The following is a 20,595-nucleotide window of genomic DNA, read 5'->3' as shown; positions in this document are numbered from 1 at the left end:
CATTCGAGTGAGCTGGAGGTAATATGTGTTATCTTTTCTTTTTGTGTGGCCAGTACCTCCACAGTATTTCCAGAGCAGAGATGCAGAGCAGAGATGATCTTGCGCTTGAGAAGTTTAGCAGATAAAAAAATTGCATCCCTAGGCAAAACGTGAAATTATTCGTTTCCGGAATATTGCTATTGAAGTAGAGTTTGCCCAAAAATAAGACAATTTACAAATACTGAGGTTATTACAGTCTACCATCGTTTCCTAACAAGTCAAATAAAGAAATCAATAACCCAAAAATCCATCCTGGGGTAGATAGCTGAAAGAAAAATGATAAGTTGCCGACATCGTATGTATACAGTCATCCATGTCATATGTTTATACAAAGTAATGTAAATTACACAATAATTAAATTTCTGGTTATTGAACTGAGCTATATAGTTTTATTTGCTTGACATTATTAATCATTTAATGTTCAACTTTATTTTCTTGGCAAATGGCAACATGTCACTATTGGGCCGACACTACATGTGTCCCGCTTTTTAATTTCTGAGAAGATATACTCAAACAGTCTGACGGTACCGATATGGGAGCGTCTCAAACATTCATTTCTATTTCTTGCTTTCATTTGAATCAATATATGAGAGGGTGATGGAATATAAAAAAGAAAAATGAAACGAAATTGTAAATCTAATTTCAGGTTTAATTTCTAACAGTATTCGATTACAATGAATAACTTATTTACTTTATTTTCATTTGCCTCTGTGCCGAGTAACCTTAAAATTAAATTAATTTTGTAGCTGTGAAGTAATGAAGGTACATAATGGTTATTACATAATTACATAATCTTAATTACATTATGGTCACATACTAGAACCGGGAAGAACTAAGTTTATTTGAAACTTGAGTTTTTTTAATGAAAGGTGACAAACATAATATTATTTGAAAAAAGGATTATATACTTGCTACTGATCATTAAAATTTTCCTTTTCATCTAAAACCTGCACAGTGAAAATTATTATGAAACACATTCGCTACCACGTGATCGACAAAGAAAGGGATTCAGTGTCGTCGGTCCCCAAAAACCGAATGAAAAGTAAAACAATTATTTTTTTAGGAACAAACAGACTTTCTTTATGTACAGGGAGTGAGTTGAAAGATATAAGTGAGAGATTAAAGTTAGTTCCTAGATACATTATAATGAGTCTCTTAGCGACCAGCTTCTGTCTGGATCTTGTAGAAGTTCTCAAGCTCACAATGCCCCTCTTTGAGGGCACATTTGTCAATTGTTTAAGTTTTGGAGCAGGAATAATACCCGATGGCTTGCCTGAATTTGTCGACTCTGATTCCATAGACGAAAGGGTTGAATGCACAGGTGGAGTTGAAGAGAGAGACAGAAAATAACAATGCAATCGCAAACTTATAAGACAAGCAGGTAGAGCAGACCACCAAGAATAATGTAGTGATGTAGCAAGGGATAAATGAGAACAAAAACAGAGAGAGAACTATAACCACCGCAACTAACACCTTTTTCTCTCTTGCTAGCATGAGTCTGCGAGCATGAATGTTGGTGTCAGCAGACTGGCTTATCGCGCGGGACTGGCGCCGAATTGAGACCATTATACGGATGTAAAGACAAGACATAAGAAACGCAGCTAAGACCAAGTGACTTCCGACAAAAAACATACTAAATAGAAACCAACCTGGGTTCAGCAGAAACAAGGTGAAAGAAGCAAGGGAGTAAAGCACAATGCTAAAAATAGCCCATATGATACGTTGCTTGGTAACCAGACTCTTGTAGGCTAAAGGGCGGGTGACGGCGAAGTAGCGGTCGATTGCCATGGCAACAAGGAGAAAAAGGGAAGCTAGCGACAGGCATACTGATACTGGGCCAAAAAACCTTGCCTGCCAATGGATATATGATATATCAATTTTGCTCGGAATAGACATCAATGTCTGTAAAAGAATGTAAAGAAATAAAAAAAATACTCCCGATAGAATATCCACAAAAGCCAGAGTAGCTACTAGTAAGTTCGAGGGCACCGTCTGAAGATTCTTGTAGGGATCTTTGACGTAAGCGAATAGGATCATAGAGTTTCCAGCAAGGGCGGTTAGAAAAGCTGCTGTACAGAAGCCTATGTTTATATAACTGGCGGTCGTATGAATGGACGAGGTGACGTTTATGGCTGAGTCAAAGGCGACGAATATGTCAAATGGTCTTGTGTTGAAAATGTCCATCTCTATTATACAGACAGGATGATCGATTTCCTTGTCAGGTTTACAAATTCTTTGTCCGGTAGTTCTACCACATATGACGAGATGACGTTCAGTTTTTGGGAGCCAAAAACACGCAAAAAGAACTATTGGTATCTCTGCCCCGGTTTAAAATCAGGCAAAATCATCTCCACTTGACAGTATGCATTTCAGGTATAATGAGTAGGGAGACGATTGTCTAATTGACTTTTTTCTTTTTTCTCTTGTTGTGATGTAAAGTAATGGGTTTTCATTCGCAAGATAAGTTTTCCCGTTTCCTCAACTTCCTCGCCGTTGCTTGTGGTGCCCGCAAATCAAGTTTGTGGCCGGACCTTCTATGTTCTACCTTTATTAATAAAAATAAACACCTGTTCGTTCAGCCATATTCAATTAATTTCACAGTTACTTTTAATATTTGATTATGCTTCTCAATTTAATCTTATAAAGTGGGTTATAAGTTTTTTTTTAATGTTTGGGGGCGGAAGGAAAAAAAATTGCACTTTCATTCCATCAAAAGCACAAAAATGTAATTAAACAAACAAAAAGTCAAAAATTAAAAGCGCTTAGCACATTTAAATGTGATAATTGATGGTCCTATCGCTCCCCCTTTTTGCTGCTTGAATATTGTGAAATATGTTACCATACTCGCAGGTCTACTATCAAAAATGTCTCGTTTCAAATGAAATGCAGGAAAATTATTGATAAATCATGCGACCAGCGGTGGATCTTTCTCATTTACCCTGACAAAGTTTATTAAAGTACACGCATTGTCTTATGAAAATCGGTCAGTTGTTATTGATCATTTCTTTGGAAGTAAGGATTCACAAGTTATAAAAGAATCCCCTACCCTCATTTGTAAAATCTAAATTATTCGTGCTAGACCAAAAAATAAAAAAAATAAAAAAATAGGCAGCGGATAGCAGAAGAAGAAAGGGCTTGTATTTTACGGCTGCGGAATAAATACCTTATGGAGCACCCGAAAAGGCTGACGGACCTCCGCCCCGAGCATGATAAAAGAGTGCAGTTAAAAATACAGGACCAGCATTTTATACTTCACACGATCCCTCCAGGGGCAGAAAAATGTTTTCCCTTAAAGGTATTTCCCCTTAATAAGGCTATTCATGTTACCTACTTACCATTGATTTCTGTGCAGTTGTTCCGGCCCCAAACCCTTGTGCCGGCAAGCTCGTTTCCATTGCCATCTACGCACCAGCAGAATCCCGTAGCCGAGTGGCACTGGAGAGGGGTAAAGCCGCCGTCTGGCTGACACTGGGACACGAAGAAGGGAAATCCAGAAAGTCTACGAGCGGATCGCGCATGCGCAGCTTCACGCTGACATGGACTGATGGTGGCTGCAATGAAGAGAAAAGTGAATGCCGGGTAAGACAGGAATTATGGGGGAGTTGACGATAAAAATGGGAGACAAAACAATAAACAAAACATTACTCTGTTACTGAGACAGGGGGCAATACAAGAAGACAACACACATTAGGAACTGCTATCCTACCCCTAGACTCGCATTTGACACTCCCGATGCTCCTAGTCCCAGGTCTTTCGTTGCCATGGCGATCAACGCACCAGCATACGTTGCCAAGACACTGCGCATGCTTATAGCTCCCGTCCTTGGCGCATTTCGGCACGAAATTCAACAACGAGTTTGACATTGCCTGCTGACGCTCGAACTCACAGCCTGGCAAGAGTAAAACAAGACGATGAAATAGGAGCGACGGTTATAAAGAGGGATATCTGGTAAAAGGCTCAACCTAAAATAACAGTATTGTTTTCATAAGCGCGTGAAATACTATACACTCGAATTTCTCTGGCTTGACTGCTTCACTTTGATTATTACACATTGTTCCAAGGTTTTTTTTAAAAAAAAAAACACTCTAAATGCCTCAAACTATTACGACGACATTCATATCACACAAGGAATTGTTTTACTGTGATATTAGAAAGTCTACTCTATTTTGTACGGTTATAAGTCCATAACATTCTAAATATTGTAGCAAGGGCGCATTTAGGCTAGTAGAGCAGGACCCATTTAGAGGGCCATTTAGTGTTCGATTCTCTCGATTACTCCAGGCTAAGGGATTAGGTTACTTACTTTCAGACCATCCTCAAAGCGCAGGAAGTAAAGCGTCGAGCCTGTTACTTACTCATAGGTGCTGATATGGGCGATCTCCGAGACGTGCATCTTTTCCCACCGCCGCATGAGCAGCACTTGAAACCAGCTGCGCAGTCCTTGTCACTGGAACATTCCACGCTGATTTTCGCGTCCGGACACTTTTTCGGACATTCCCAGGCTTGGGAGAAGGAAAAAATATGCCGTCTATCATAATGAAATTTCCGAAATATCCATAAAGAATGTGTTTGGTTAGATTTGTACCTGATGCTGTAGCACAGGCAGCCCGTCCCCATCGCTGCGATCTCGGAATAGTTGCCCCAAAAGCGTCAACACACCAGAAGAAATTAGAATTCCCGATTGTTTGGCTTTGAGCGTATTCCCCATTCGGTAAGCAGTCGGGTACATGTCGGCCATGAGTCGGTACACTCGACAACCCGAGTGCTCTACGACGTTCTTTTAAACATAAAGAAAGCTGCGCTAAAGAAATAAAGGAATTGGAATGAAAATCATGAACCAATATCGTTTATATGTAATAAATTTCCTTGCTACATCATATACCTTTGTCGTTATTCTCATCTCGATAATATAAGGTTTGCTATTTTTTCTCTCTTTTTTCTTTCTTTCCTTTTCTCATTTCATTTCGTTTTACTTTTTTATTATTTCCGTCCCTTCCCTTTCGCCCTTCTTTTCTTCTAACTCTTTTGTCTCATCCGTCCTTTCCTTCCGTCCTTTTCTTGTCCCGCCAATAAATCCTCCTGCACCATAAAGAAGCAGCAAAGCGTTTACCTTTCACTTGGTTACATACGAGGAACCCTCCCTTCACTCGAGTACCAGGTCTCTCTCGTCCATGGGTATCTACGCACCAGCAGGTCCCGGATGTACCGTAACATTGCATATGCTCATAGCGACCAGACGATGTGCAGTTTGGAGTAAAGTGCCCGAGAACTAGCTGTGCCCGCCGCCTTCTCTCGGCAAGACACAGCGGCAACACTCCTGAAAACAAATAAAAGAAGAGCAGAAGTAAATCCATGGGTGGCGTTCTGAGAGAGCCTGGGGCAAGGGGGCGGGAAAGCTGTGATAATCTTACAACCAAAAGGTACAGACCAATATTTCGAGATGACAGCGAGAAAAAACAGTAAAATAATATTAAACATGAATTCTTGCAAATAATCATTTGTAGGACCGAAATCTGATCGAATGGGAGCCCTAAATGCGGCCCGAGCGAGAAGATAGAACGAATTAATTCTAATCACCTAACGATCAAAATAAGCTCGCACAAACCTCCACATTTTCTCCTGCATAACTCGTGATTTGGAAAGTTGTTCGCGTTACCACCGCAACCGCTGAACCTAAACTGCAGGCACCGCCCTGTAACACTGTCATAATGCCAGGCAGGGATAGAGGCCTGGCAGCCTAGCTGTCCAACATCATTTGCCTGGTTACACTGCTCCTCCACTTTGAAAGAAAAAAAAACGAATTGTTGTAAATATGAAAAGAGTGGTTTGAATAAGAAACGGGTTGTGCTCATACACGAGCTGTTTAGCATCACGTATCAATCACGTACGCGATATTCACAACCCATTCACGTTACCTCTACGCACGTCCCTTGTTGCATTTTTTATCACTTCCGCCATCACTTGCCCGTTTTCCGGAAGTTCGTCATACCCCCGTGCGGTAAACACGTGATATGGGTCAGATGCTACCGTGAGCAAGTCTTCGATCCTAGCGTCCAGTCCCACGCCGACGGTCGCAATCAGAACACCGCGATTCCTCAAACCACGTGTAGCCACGCCCAGTGAAACGATACCATCTTGGTCGAGCGGATGAGCCTTATCCATTACGACGAAGAGCGCCTGCAGAACAAGTAACGTGGTAAGAACAAGTAACGTGGTAAGAACGTTTTGAGACCAATGTAGCCTTATGCGAGCATATGGACAGAAAATACAGACTTGCACAGAAACTACAGACTTACACTTGTAACTACAGACATTTGTGACGAATACCGAATGCTGTCATAGTATTTCACCCACCTTTTGGGAATCCGTCCTCTCTCCACTCGACTCGGCAAAAATTTCATCCTCCACGTACTTGAGTCCGCGGTCAAGCCTTGCATCCGTAGAATCAGTACTCAGGCTGCGAATGACGTCTAGTACTCGTCTCTCGGAGTCGCTATTCCAAGGAAGGTTGAAGAAGGTCAAAGGCGCTCGTACATCGGTGGAGAACACGACGATGCTGAGGTGAGTGTTGCGACGGGAGATTTCCAGGTGAGATACTAGGGACTGCAAGAATGCCTTGATGGAGGGTAGGGTGGTAGTGGATGCGGATGGAATTAGAATTGCTAGATCCAGTGGGAATACATCTCCTAGAAAATAAAGAGTAGAGATGATAGTCGTGTGAGGATAATACTCTGATACGATGTTATTATTATTGTGAAGTGAGTGCGTGAGTAAGGTCTATTTTCAAATACTTATTCTAAAAAAGACTGTTCAATGATAGATAGATCCAAATGTTTGATATAGACTAAAAAATGAACTTCATGATGTCATCGATAACCGGTGCTTTGTGATACAACAGAAAGTCTTTTCGTCAAGACAACAAAAAGCTGTGAAGATACGATGATGAAAATTGGTTAGCTTGGACATGAAATGATATTTGGAAGATGCGTGGATTGCTTGTAATTTCTTGAGAGTGCAGTCTGCATTCGTTTAGCTATTTTAGCAAAGCTCTTAGCATATACGCGTGATATATTCTAAAGATTGCTAATATTCACAACGTTCAATTCAAATCGACAAATTTACAACCACTAGATGTCACTCGTCTGTTATAGCACTCACTCTTTGGGGCCATGTGGCACCTAGGATAGCCCCACGTGCGTGTCCTAGTGATTTCCTGTCCCCTCTCGTCCACGCACCAACATAATCCGGTGCCCGTATGGCACTGCACCTCTTCATACCGACCGGTCGGCTTGCACTGAGGTAAATATCGTGCTGAATTTGGTCGTCCAGTCAGACCCAAGGCGGCTGTGCGTTGCCTCTGACATGAGGTCGTTTGTGCTAGGACAATGTAGAAGAAACAAACAGTTACAAAGACAGAATTTTTAACCTAATCCTCTTGCTTTTACTGCATACCTGCTTTTTTGCAGTCAGGCCGATGCCCTCTGGTAACGCTTCCTGGTATTTCTATACCATTCATGTCCACGCACCAGCAATTTCCAGTAAGTCCATGACACTGTACGTCTGCAAAGCTGCCATCATCTCGACACGTGGGGATGAAGAGCGGAGCGCTCTGCGCATGCTCGATCGCACTGAAGATTGATTGACGTGTCTGGTGGCATCGGGACAGCGGTGCTGCAGTAAGAAATGGGCATTGTTGGTAAGTCAGTGTATCTGTTGGATTTTGAAATAGTCTGAAAGTCCTACTTTAATGATGATGTTGGAAAATAGCGAAAGAATAATACATTCCGCAAAATCGAGTAAAAAAGCTCAGTAACCCATTTTTGACGTTGCATGGGTAATTTGTGTTGGCAAAGGCCGCTAAGTCTTTCGCGTTATGAGCGACCCTCCCCCGTCTCCGCACGTTAACATAAAAGAGAGGGGAATTTAATTTCTGTACTTTTGGCGGAAGACCACACACATAAGATACTTTATGTTGCGTTTGGGTGTGCCTACCGTTGGGTGGGCATATGATGAGCCCGGCTGTGCGCATGCCTTTCTTCTCTTTGCCCTCGCTGTCCACACACCAACTCTGTCCGTACGTGCTCTCGTACTGAATGTTGTCAAAGCTACCGTTTGGTTTACACGCTGGTATATAACTGCCTAGCGACAATGGCGCATAGACTTGTTTGGCTTGCATACGTTGGCATGGTGATGGTATGAATCGTGCCGACACTAAACCCAGACGAGAAGATACTTCATATGAGATACATAAATGGGAATCCTTATCAATAGTTTAGGTAGGAATACGCGCTTTTTTCGACACTAACGAGACATTAGACATCATTTTGGAGTCAAATTATACTATAGCCACGTGATTCAGTGGGTTAAGTCCATATTCCTATATTTCCAAACTATAATAATCAAAGCCAGTATTACTAAATCTCCAAGCTATAATAATCAAAGCCAGTATTCCTATATCTCCAAATTATAATATAATCAAAGCCAATGCTCTGTGTAGGAACTAGGTAACCTAACGGCATGTGCACGCTTGTATGTCAAAAATGCCTTTGTTAATATTCGAAATTTGATTGGTCAAGACAAAAAAAATACAACATTAGTTACACTTAAAACTAAATGATGCCTATCGTTTTTAAATACTTGAGTTTTAGGTTTTATTAGTATGTGTAATATGGCTTATTAGACAAATGTAACGTGTGGAACCTTGTGAAAATTATGTCAAGAAAAACTATTGTTCTTTCTTCTTTTGATTGGTTCAAAACAGAAAATCTCAGATAAAATGTATTAGGGAGCACCTGTTTTATGTAATTTCCTCAAAATCTCGCTATATTATATTATCATGTGCCTGTGTGTTTATAACAAAAAATATCCTTTGTGAGAAAGCTATGATAAAGCTTTTTGCCGCAGGACAATGGGACGTTGCCTAGTTCTTGCATGGATGGTTACTTAATCCCCTGATCTGCTCCCATTATTAGAGGTCAAATGAACACCATCAATTTTCCCTCACTGTTATCAAGAATACAAATTCTAATAGATCGTGGTTTCAGATGATGAAAATTAAGCACGAAAGCGAGGCCTTGACAAAACGGAATATGTCAAAATCTCTTTGCAGTTCGCAGGCAAGAGGTTTCTCCGTCATGTCGGCGCATGCGCGGGGTTTCCCGTCATGTCGGACTTCGGGCATACGCGAGTTTTCGGACTTACCCATTCCCCCACAGTCCGGTCTACCCAGAGCTACGCTGACCCTAGTACCCAGGATTTCTCTACCGCGGGCGTTGACGCAGAAGTAATAAGAGCCTTGAAGTTGCAGATGGTTATAGGCACCCGATGGGGTACACCAGGGAGTGAAGATTCCATCTCGGCCAGATCTAGCAGACTGGACGTACTCTTCCCAGCATCTTGTGTTCATATCTGGGCCAGATAAACAAATTTTTTTTTAGATTTTGACAACTATTTCTCAAAATATTTAGAGAAAATCCTGCCACACGGACAATTGATTATTTTCATCTATGTCAAGAATTCGCCGCAAGGCCAAGCGAGTAATTTTTAAATGGACAGCATTTATTTTCCAGGGGCAGTATGGCCTATTTCTTGGTGAGGAATGCAAAATCGAAAACGCTATATATGTGCAGGGATCGAGCGCAACGTACCTCTCCCTCCCATATTGACCTTACTTGCGTTTCCACACGCGATCGTTCCGTTTGTTTTCGTGCCTTCCTTGATCGTGCCCGAGTCGTCTACGCACCAGCAGAACCCCGTCACGTGATCACACTGAATCTCCTCGAACCGACCGTCCTCCTTGCACCGCGGCGCATTTCCGCCAAGAGGGGACTGGATCGAGTAGCGGACCTGCTGCTGGCATACCGTCAGTGATGATACGGCTGTACCTGGAAGATGGTTTTATTGATTTGAGGCTTTTTCTTTTATAAACAATCTAAAAAAAGAGATTAAAATGATAATAACATGGCGAGGAAAGCACAACAGAGCGAGGATCCATATGACTTTCAACCAAGATTTGGAAAATTATAATGAAATCAAACATGCATGCGAACAGGTTCATCTTTTCATTAACAACAGAGAAGAATATGAAAAAGTGTGCATAAAGAGATCTTATCATACAGCTATGATGCAACGTGCGCTCTCATTGGACATCTACATCGTTTATGGGCTTGGTCATGATAAGGGATCGTACTGTACTTTGACTGGATAATGGATTGTAATGTACTTTGATTGGATAATAGATTGTAATGTACTTTGATTGGAAAAGGGATTGTTGTACTGTACTTTGATTGGTTAAGAGATGATACTGCACTTTGATTGGATAAGAGATGTTACTGTACTTTGGATAAGAGATGGTACTGTACTCTGATTGGATAAGAAATGGTACGGTAATTTGTTTGGATAAGAGACTGCACTGTACTTTGATTAGATACGAGATGGTACTGTACTTTGATTAGATAAGAGATGGTACTGTACTTTCATTGGAATAGGGGACCATACTGTACTTTGATTGGTGCAGACTGGATGTCCCTTGATGTAGCTTTGGCGACTGCCTGCCACCTCGACACCATGGTTATCCACACAGTAGCACTGCGCACCGCGGCACTGAACGGGATAAAACGAGCCGTCAGGGTTACAGAGGGGCTCGCGCAATCCTCTCTTCTTCATACGGCGAAATATCTGCATCTGGCGCTCGCATATGGTAGGGCCACGTCCTGGTAAAAACAAACATCAAGCCTACTGCCCACAATGCCATGTGTTAAATGGGGAGGTATATTTGGGTATCTTAGCTCCCATACATTTATTCTAAAATGTCAGACGCCGGGGTGGACATCAGCCTCTTCCTTAAAACGCAGTTGGGCCTTTCAGTGTAATGCATAGTGCACACTAGCGACATATCGACATAACGACATGGGCGCATGTTTTTTCTTTTATGTCATTATGTCCATGTCGTTATGTCGGGCTAAACATAGTGCGCGGCCTTTTCGTTATGTTGTTATGTTGCTAGTTTGCAGAAGGCATAAGCAGGTGGAGAAAACCGTTGTCAGGTTTGATGCAACTCAAAGCAAACTACAATCTGTTTAATATAAATTTTCTATCGACCCTGGTAATTCAAACCCTCGCTAACTCGAACTTTGCCCCCCTCTGTACCTCTTGAGTCCGAGTAAGCGGGGCTCTACTAAATGCTCTGGTTATAAGTACTGTAAAGAGTACCTCGGCATGTCAACTGGTCTGCGGCCTGTACACGGGATCCAAAAAGCTCCACACCATGATTATTGACGCAGAAGCAGCTGTCTTTTATGCACTGGACATTTTCATACGCGCCGTACTGGTTGCAGCGAGGCACGTGCACAGGCCTGAGGGAACTGCGGAGAGTGGACTGGTACCGCTGCTGGCACGGGCTGAGCACGTGGACTGCGGACAACAAACACGTGCTTCTCATAAGAATCAAATTTGCACCATTAATTCGGACCTATAAAATGTCCGACACTTTCGACCGAATAGTGAACTGTACCTGAGGCAGGGCATGTGATCAGGCCTGTGGTGCGAGTTCCTGGCGTTTCCTGGCCATGCTTGTCTACGCACCAGCACTCCTTGCCGTAACACTGGACCTCTTCATATCGCCCGTCACTCTTACAAATTGGCACGTGACCACGCTGGTTGCGTGGGGCCTGGAGTGCCCTCATGATGTGCTGGTGACAGGAGGTCAGCCGCTGCTTGCCTGCACGAGATAAAACATGATCGGGTCAGCTTAGTGTCTGGCGTGCCTAGCAGTGAGGCGCGAGGGACTGGCGAGAGCAAAACCCAGTCACAAATGCCACAAATAACCAACTTTATTAAGACTCAGGACAGGCTTGGGTCTGCAAGTTTTTGTTACATCATATTACTATTTTGGAAAATACTTTTATGCCTTTAAAAGAAAATGGATGGATAGAATTTCAGAGCGATTCTTGCGGATGATTTCTTCCTGTTAGGTAAATCTATTTAAAAATTTAGTGCGACACGTGTCTGTCACTTACTGTCCCTCGTACAAATTGGCATTCCCACGTGCTTCTTGTTGCGTGTGGCCGGTATCTCATTCCCATTCAAATCAACACAGTAGCAAAATCTTGTACCGCACTGCATCGGCTCATACGTGCCATCTTCCGAACAGCGAGGCGCCACGTGAGCGGCCACCGATGCGTTCCTTGTGTACTTCTGGTATTCACGCTGGCATTCAGTCAGAGGGCCACCTCAAAAAAGAAATAAAACGAGATGAACCGGCTATATGAAGGAAATTCAACGCGCCATTGTTCAAACTCTACGCCGCGCGACCAGCTACCGATGCATTCCTTGTGTAGTCCTGATATCTAGATGGCAAAATTTTAAATAGGAGATGAACTTGAAAAATAATGTAGAAGATACAAATATCAGCAAACTTGGTGGGTTATGTGGAGTGTGTTCCTGACAAACATGGCCGCGAGTTCCTGGAAGTTCCTCGACGGAAGTTCCTCGGCGCACCAGCCCTTTCCCCCTTGCCAATAACAGGACACCTGTTTAGCGGGGCGTGTTCCTGGTAGTTCTTTGCCCTCGTGGTCCACACGCTAGCCCCCCCCCCCCCCTCCCTTCTTCTTTTACTAATAACAGGAGAGGTAAGCGCATTTCTGGTATTTCATCGCCTTCGTAATTAATGCACCATACCCTCCCCTCTTACCAATAACTGGACACTTGATGAGTTTAGTGGAGCGTGTTCCTGGTAGTTCCTGGCCCTCGTGGTCCACGCACCAGCACTCAGACACATCTCCACGACACTGGACCTCTTCAAACCGGCCGTCCTGCTTGCAGAGGGGCACGTATCCATTTGTCATTGAATAAAGCACGGCTCGTCGGTATTCACGCTGACAACGCGTCAAACTTCCGGCTATATAAAAGAAGAGATTCAACACGACAAAAATATATAAAATATACATAGGAAGAGATTACTTCAACTCTACATTAAGAATAACCGGAAAACACGAAAAATGTTTTAATTTCTTCGAGGATGTGACTGATAATTTAGAGGGGATGGCCTATTAAATAGCACGAATTCTAATAGATTGTTTTGTTTTTAGTCGGTTGAGGTTTCCTATCGTACCGTCACCGGAAGTAAACTGATACGATTGCCGCCTTAATAGAGGTGCCGTTATAGCAAGAATGGTGTAAAGTTTAACTCACCTCCACTCTTACTACAAGTCGGCCTCCCTACTGCGACACTAATTCTTGTGTCAGGAACCTCGACTCCGTCGTCGTACACGCAGTAACAGAACGATCCATGACACTGCATGGGGTTGAAGTGCCCGTCACTCGTGCACCAAGGCAGAGAGCCTGTCTTGCGGGACGCCCTTAGCAGTGATACGTACAGGGACCAGCAGGAACCTGGGAATAGGAAAATTAGGCTTGAATTACAATAGAACTGAATTACATTAAATTGCATCATTTGTAGATTGCCAACACATTGGGCGCCGAAATTAAATTTTCGGTTAACCTCGTAATTAAATTATCCTATTTGTAGCTGAAATGCTGAATTAGGAAAACGCAGATACAACATCGTCGAGTCTAAGGCTAAAGGCCATACTACCCATTTCCTGACCACGGAATAGAAATCGAAATTGCTGCCAGCAAAGCTACCCTATGTCGGAACCGGGAATCAAATCCGTTACCTTGTCGTACGAGGCACAGAGACTGCAAGGCAACGCTCTGCAAACTGCGCCATACTGGTGCCATCTACGCCCAGTCCCTAGCGCTATTCAGACCCAGTCCCCTAGCGCTACTCAGGCCCAGTTCCCTTTGCGCCACTCAGACCCTCTCTGATGCTACGCTCGACGATCAAACTGTTATAGCTTCACGCACACTTCTTATCATCACATGGGTGTGTCTTATCATACTGGATCCCCTGGGACCCGCCCCCTGCAATTCAACGCATCTGCGCCCGCCATATACCAACTCCATATGAATTAATTTTCCGACACTTTTTGGAAGTAAAATAAAAAGTAACATACGCATGAGTGGTAGTTACCTGATACTTCGGCCCGCAATGCCTTGCCATGAATTGCACACAGGGGCTTTTGTAATGTTCTTGTATTCTTAACTTCTTGGCCATTTCCATCCACACACCAGCATTCTCCCGAGCTGTGTTCACATTGCACCTCTTGCCAGCTACCGTCTGGTTTACACCAGGGTACGAAGGTGTCAGAAGATCGTGCGGAATGCTGAGCTCGCTCACATGGGGTGGTGTTAACCTCTAGAAATTGATGAAATGAGTATTATGATTGTTATTACGATTATAATGAATATGATGGCAATAGAATTTTTTTAGGGGGATGTAGATTCGTTGTCGTCATTGCCACTGATGTCATCGTCATTACCATCATCGTCTTCATCATTTTAAATAAATAGCTTTTACACACCTGGAACTGTGCAGTTGGGCTGCCTCCCGGGCGCATGTATTCTTGTACCATTCACCTCATTCCCGTCCTCATTTACACAATGGCACTCCCTCACGTGACACTGAATTTCTTCAAAGCCGCCATTTGCTTTGCAGCGTGGCGCGCGCTGATTAATGGGATTGTAACGCCGTCGCAATGTATTCTGGTAGTGCTTCTGGCACGGCGTCAAAGAAGAGCCTTTTGAAAAACAAGAGTTTAAATAGGCCATTCCAGCTATAAGATCGCGAGTGCATAACTATAGAAACCCACATCATCTACCAGAATGCAGACACGCCTTTTCAAGCTTGCACCAAACGAGGCGCGCGCTGCATGACGTTAGTTGTGGTAGGTTCCCATGGTGAGTGCGCGCGCATGCTTATAGCTGGAATGGCCTATTCGTTTGTATGAGAGAAGATAGAGACTAAGGCAATAAGGTACATACCTAAGATGGGGCACGTTATTGTACTCGTTGTCCTGCTCCCGCTAATGATGTCCCCGCTGCTATCCACGCACCAGCATTCCTGAGTACCCGCGTCACACTGCGTTTCCTGGAACTCTCCGTTCATCTTGCACCGTGGTACGTACTTTGCCGACTTGCGCATGGCATCGAGTTGTAGCCGCTGACACTTTGTCAAGCCATCTGTAACGTTAGGGGGCTTAGTCTGGCGAGCTATTGGACAAACTTGTTTCGGAAGTAACGCCAGGACAAAGCGTCCGGTTTTAGTTTAGTTTGAGATGTCAAAAACGTTATGCACTATTAAATAAAGAAATTACGTTTCATTATCATGCCTCATTTTAAAGGATCTATATTCGATTTTATTCAAACTATTTAAAATACATTACTAAAATATAACCATTCATGTACTGTTTTATGCTTAAAGCAATATAATGAAGACATATTGAAGGCTGGATTGCGCATTTCACAAAGATTCAGATGGATTTATACTACTGAAATGTACTTCCGTTTACAGATATTTTTGCGGCATTTTCCTTACAAGCCGGGTCTCTGGTATTGCGAATAGCATGTCTTTACACTGTTTAACTTTTTTATCACCTGGAATATATAGTGAGACGTCTTTATTACCTGGCGTTTGGCACTGTGGGTATCCAATCTTCGTGTTGACATTTGTTCCAGGTATGACCGTGCCGCTGTCACGATTGACACACGAGCAAGACAGACCGCGACACTGCATAGCTTCATATCTCCCATCCTCCGTGCATCTAGGCACAACACCTTGGCCTTCCTTCAACGTCTTTATGTACTCAAGCTGGCACTTACTAGGCTTAGTTCCTATCAGAAACAAGAGTGCGACACTTCAATATAAAAGGTAAAACCCTTACTGATCTTTAGTTTGATGTTTGTTGTCTAGTTCATTGCATTGGTTGTTGGGAACATGATAATTCATAGGTTTTTCAGTCTGACGGTCAGACATTCTGTCGTAGAGACAGATGGACAGACAGACGGATGGAAAGTCGATTTGTTGGTGCTTTTATCTTAGACTTACCGAGAGAAGGGCAGCTCAGATGTTCTCTGGTCCTGGACCCTGCCATTTCAGTTCCATTGGTATCAACACACCAGCAGTACCCAGTCCACGCGCTGCACTGAACTTCTTCATAGTGACCGGTCTTTTTACACTGAGGCACGTGATCGGTGACGTCACTGCTTGACTTCGTTGACCTCTCAACTTCACATGGCATGGAGGATGCTACAAAATATGTTTGTTATAGGCTATAATGAGTATTTTATTTATATGAAATTTTAATATGGCTCAAATGGGTCAACGGTATCTTAAGTAGCCGGTAAAAAGGTCATTTTTTCTTCCTTTTCAGGATCTACTTTTTTACCTTTGAGCGTCATTTTGACGGTGCAATTTGCTTTCTGACCACGTGATACTCTCGTGCCAGGCTCCTCATTGCCTGACTCGTCAACGCAGAAGCAGACTGAGCCGTGACACTGCTGTAATTCGTACTTGCCATCCCCGGTACACCTGGGAATGAACACTCCGCGTCTGTTGCTCTTTGTAGCTTCTGTGTATTGCCTGACGCAAGGGGTCATGTCTGGGCTCTGCGCTGAGTAAAGAATTCACAAGAATGCGACAAAATATTCAAACTAACACTAGCCACTTCCGCAAGTATCTCTCGAAAGAACTACAACGACTGGATATGAGAGCGAATTGAACCCTCTTGTAAACCCTGTGTTGTCGCCTCGTCGACTCTGTGTTGCTTCAATAAAAAAAGTCACAGAACCTGTTCCCAATTGACTTTATTTTCTGCTTACCACGAATGCAAACGCGCGTGCATCGTCTGCCCCTAGCTCGTCATGACATATACATTTTGTTCCACTCCCTTGCTGAGATACATTTCCACAATACCTTTGCAGCTTCTTTCGCATGAGCGATGACTCTTGAATCGGTTTGCGTTACCTCGGCAACCGCCATAGACGAATTTTTGACAGCGTCTGTGCTTAGCGTTATAGTACCATCTGGGAACGTAGGCCGAGCAGGGGCCTGGGAGCTTGGGAAGCTGACAGATGTCACCAGCTGCAAAGATAGACGTGATAAACTAATGGGCGGGGATATATGATCAAGTTTTAATCAATTGTAAAATTATGCTGCATACAATACTGCATAGAATTATCGCCACAAGCTAAAATCGAATATGAAGAAGTCCAATCGACGGCAGTCTTAGAGCTCTGCACAGGGCATACTCGAGTATCAGCGATTTCTTGCTTCAGCCGCGAGTATATCACGCTGGACAGGCGCGTACCCAGGATTGGCCGAGGGAGATGCGCAGTCATAGGTATCATATGGAAAAAGCATCGTAATTTTTAGATTCGTTAATAAGAAATGACCCACTTTTTGGCTACGCGCCTGCTGGAAAGAACTTCTCTGCGGTGGTGACTACCTGTAAACACCGCATAGTATACTCCAAAAGGCTATCAATCACCCGCACTTTTCATTTTTCTACACCTACCCCATCGACCGCACCTACCCCATCGACCGCACCTTCCCTATGGACCGCACCTTCCCCATCGAGCGCACCTTCCCCATCGACCGCACCTACCCCATCGACCCCATCGACCGCACCTACCCCATCGACCGCACCTACCCCATGGACCGCACCTTCCCCATCGACCGCACCTTCCCCATCGACCGCACCTACCCCATGGACCGCACCTTCCCCATCGACCGCACCTTCCCCATCGACCGCACCTTCCCCATGGACCGCATCTACCCCATCGACCGCACCTTCCCCATGGACCGCACCTTCCCCATCGACCGCACCTTCCCCATCGACCGCACCTTCCCCATGGACCGCACCTACCCCATCGACCGCACCTTCCCCATGGACCGCACCTTTCCCATCGACCGCACCTACCCCATCGACCGCACCTTCCCCATCGACCGCACCTTCCCCATCGACCGCACCTTCCCCATCGGCCGCACCTTTCCCATCGACCGCACCCACCCCATCGACCGCACCTACCACATCGACCGCACCTACCCCATCGACCGCACCTTCCCCATGGACCGCACCTTCCCCATCGAGCGCACCTACCCCATCGACCGCACCTACCCCATCGACCGCATGCCTGCAGGCAATCCTTCTCACTCTTGAAATTGTTCTCGTTGCGCCCGCATCCGCTGTACACGAACACCTGACAAGATTTCGTGACAGAATCAAAATGCCAGCGCGCGTCATGCTGACGACAGTAACCATGGCGACGGGGTAGCATGCACGCAGCACGTGACATCGTCTGGACTTTGTCCTCACCGTCTTTGCTGACTGAAAAAGAAAGGGGGGGTTTAAGGTATTATGTTTCACTTAATTCCTTACACGTACGATCTTGCGTAGTGTATCAGGCACGGTCTAATTAGATCTTAGTTGGTATAAATGACGTACCCGCTGAAAACTACCATCCACCACCCCCATTCTACGGCCACATTAATCTTTTCTTCAGCCATCAATATGGAGGGTGTCCGCGTTATAGAAAGGTTATACTGCACTTACCTTCTACAGTCACGTTGATTGTCGCTTCCGCCATTGAGAAGCCATCGTACCCCTGGCATGTGTACACCCCTTCATCAAACACCCGCACGTCCGGGATAACTAGGGTATTCTTGCGAGGGATCATTTGAGGTGGAAGGACGTCCATATCTTTCTTAGACCACGTGACAGACACGGGATCACGCGTGAATGAGCACGTGATCTGTCCAAGGTTGAAAGCGATTAAGGTGACGGTACGCTTGTGTGAAGGACTTACCTCGAGCCGCTTCGATTCTAGAATAAATGGTAATAATATGGTGATGATGATGGTGATGGTGATGGTGATGATGATAAAGATAATAATCCTTTATTACACATTGCAATTCTGAATGATAGTGTGTGTCAGAACAACAAGAGACATAACGATAATAGTGGTCGACTTGCGCTAAGAGATCACGTGACTTTTCTGGGTGGCAAAATCAAACCAAAAAAATCACAGAAATTACTGCGCCCGTCACACCAGAGAACGACGAGAAAATATAATCTTTAAATGAAACTAAACCCTTTCTGGAAAAAAAATTCTGGATTTTTTTGTAAGCGCTATGTAAGTTGCTTTTTGTATATGTTATTTCGTCGCTAAAAGCCTAAGCGCGCGCTAGTTTGCCAACCAAACAGTCAAGTGATCTCTTAGCGCAAGCCCCCTATTGACCATAGCAAAATTGTTAAATACAAGTTGACATAATCTTTATGGATGGAATTAATCTGAGGTAACCCAGATTTAATAGTTCATTAGATAACAAATAACCCAACGAAGCATCAATCCAGAAGGTTAAATCCAGTGTACTTAGCAAAAATATAGTGTTACTCTGCAGAACTCCTACTAGCCCAACATTCCGAATGAAAAGGTGTGCTAACACCAACCTGGGCACGTTTTGTTATAGACACAGGCACGGTATAATGCACACAATACTGCGTAGACATCAAACTATAAAGCATACTATACTTGGTATACAAGGTCCCGGGTGCTTGACATGTAGTTTTTCTCCAAGAATGCACGCAGTTCGATTCAAGACGCATTCGTTTATATAAGTTAACCCATCGCTCCCACACAGACGGCTCCAGCTCGCTGGACCAGGACAACCCTGAGGGCATCTGCACTGCGGTAGGTTGGCACTAGTGAGGTCACAAACCTCCCCAGGGTACGTACATTTGATGGACGAACACAAGACTAGGGTAAGAAGAAGTACTCATTACAGAACAGGCAATGATAGATGCATATATTTCTGAGGAAAGTGCATTTGATGGACGAACACAAGACTAGGGTAAGAAGAAGTGCTCATTACAGAACAGGCAATGATAGAAGTAGGGATGAGCCAGAGTAAGAGAAGAAGGGATAAGCCAGAATAAGAGAAGTAGGGAGGGGCCAGATTAAAAGACGTAGGGATGAGCCGGATTAAGGGAAGTAGGGATGAGCCAGAGTAAGAGAAGAAGGGATAAGCCAGAATAAGAGAAGTAGGGAGGGGCCAGATTAAAAGACGTAGGGGTGAGCCGGATTAAGGGAAGTAGAGATGAGTTAGAGTAAGAGAAGAAGGTATGAGCCGGATTAAGGGAAGTAGGTACGAGCCGGATTAAGGGGAGTAGGGATGAGCCGGATTAAGGGAAGTAGGGATGAGCCGGAGTAAGGGAAGTAGGGATGAGCCACAGTAAGGGGTACATACCCTGCTTGCATTCCCCCCGAGACATGAGTAAAGCTGGGTTCGGGTTACACGTGGTGTCTGAGGTGCAGCATCTGGTGGAACAAATTGTTAAATCATCTCACAGCTAGACGTTATTAAGCTAATGCGCAATTGAAAGCTAAAGATAGAAGCATCTCCAAATGCAGTTTTAATTAGGCACGCAAGTCACAAGCACACATCATAGCATCTAGCACGAGTTACCTTGTGCAGTCTTCCTTGTAGCAGAATTTAGTCTCTATCGGCTTACAGTCGAGCTGACGTCGGTGTCGCCGTATGGTTGTGGCATCAGTAGGGCAATCAGTGGCAACTAAAGGAAAACTATCGATCAAGTTACCTGCACATAGAAACGTCTGCAAAATAACTATCTAGCCCTCATCATCGTCATTGCCGGG

General features: G+C 44.2%; 2 protein-coding genes across 3 annotated transcripts in view; both read right to left on the bottom strand.

Moving 5' to 3' along the window:
• Positions 1-20,595, bottom strand: part of LOC5520074 (thyroglobulin) — a 31,514-nt gene that overhangs the window by 9,128 nt on the left and 1,791 nt on the right. Inside the window, exons 2-32 of one of the 2 annotated variants that reach the window (XM_048724543.1) lie at positions 20,405-20,510; positions 20,186-20,256; positions 19,471-19,695; positions 18,492-18,761; positions 18,057-18,266; positions 16,853-17,020; positions 16,326-16,550; positions 15,986-16,186; positions 15,565-15,771; positions 14,923-15,120; positions 14,463-14,678; positions 14,072-14,296; positions 13,231-13,431; positions 12,731-12,937; positions 12,057-12,269; positions 11,552-11,758; positions 11,251-11,451; positions 10,542-10,751; positions 9,711-9,923; positions 9,241-9,447; positions 8,032-8,250; positions 7,492-7,710; positions 7,198-7,416; positions 6,394-6,725; positions 5,955-6,216; positions 5,645-5,818; positions 5,150-5,356; positions 4,625-4,840; positions 4,395-4,541; positions 3,746-3,928; positions 3,375-3,590 (exon numbers count right to left, since the gene is read on the bottom strand). In XM_048724543.1, coding sequence (XP_048580500.1) covers positions 3,375-3,590; positions 3,746-3,928; positions 4,395-4,541; positions 4,625-4,840; positions 5,150-5,356; positions 5,645-5,818; positions 5,955-6,216; positions 6,394-6,725; positions 7,198-7,416; positions 7,492-7,710; positions 8,032-8,250; positions 9,241-9,447; positions 9,711-9,923; positions 10,542-10,751; positions 11,251-11,451; positions 11,552-11,758; positions 12,057-12,269; positions 12,731-12,937; positions 13,231-13,431; positions 14,072-14,296; positions 14,463-14,678; positions 14,923-15,120; positions 15,565-15,771; positions 15,986-16,186; positions 16,326-16,550; positions 16,853-17,020; positions 18,057-18,266; positions 18,492-18,761; positions 19,471-19,695; positions 20,186-20,256; positions 20,405-20,510 — 6,375 coding nt within the window. Of the gene's footprint in view, positions 1-3,374; positions 3,591-3,745; positions 3,929-4,394; positions 4,542-4,624; positions 4,841-5,149; positions 5,357-5,644; positions 5,819-5,954; positions 6,217-6,393; positions 6,726-7,197; positions 7,417-7,491; positions 7,711-8,031; positions 8,251-9,240; positions 9,448-9,710; positions 9,924-10,541; positions 10,752-11,250; positions 11,452-11,551; positions 11,759-12,056; positions 12,270-12,730; positions 12,938-13,230; positions 13,432-14,071; positions 14,297-14,462; positions 14,679-14,922; positions 15,121-15,564; positions 15,772-15,985; positions 16,187-16,325; positions 16,551-16,852; positions 17,021-18,056; positions 18,267-18,491; positions 18,762-19,470; positions 19,696-20,185; positions 20,257-20,404; positions 20,511-20,595 lie in introns of those variants that run through there. The other variant, XM_048724544.1, reaches the window with a different exon arrangement.
• On the bottom strand, positions 668-3,218 carry LOC116603603 (adenosine receptor A1). Its single transcript, XM_048724550.1, has one exon. It carries the CDS (start codon positions 2,221-2,223, stop codon positions 1,276-1,278), a length of 948 nt encoding a protein of 315 aa, XP_048580507.1. The 5' UTR covers positions 2,224-3,218; the 3' UTR covers positions 668-1,275.

This window comes from Nematostella vectensis, chromosome 3 (genome assembly GCF_932526225.1).
Source record: "Nematostella vectensis chromosome 3, jaNemVect1.1, whole genome shotgun sequence".
Taxonomy (NCBI): Eukaryota; Metazoa; Cnidaria; class Anthozoa; order Actiniaria; family Edwardsiidae; genus Nematostella; species Nematostella vectensis.
The sequence above is the reverse complement of the archived record's forward strand: the minus strand, read 5'-3'. Positions and strand labels throughout refer to the sequence as shown.

Excerpts from the sequence above, each read along its gene's own strand:
- LOC116603603 (XM_048724550.1), bottom strand. The coding sequence starts at position 2,223 with ATGGACATTTTCAACACAAGACCATTTGACATATTCGTCGCCTTTGAC.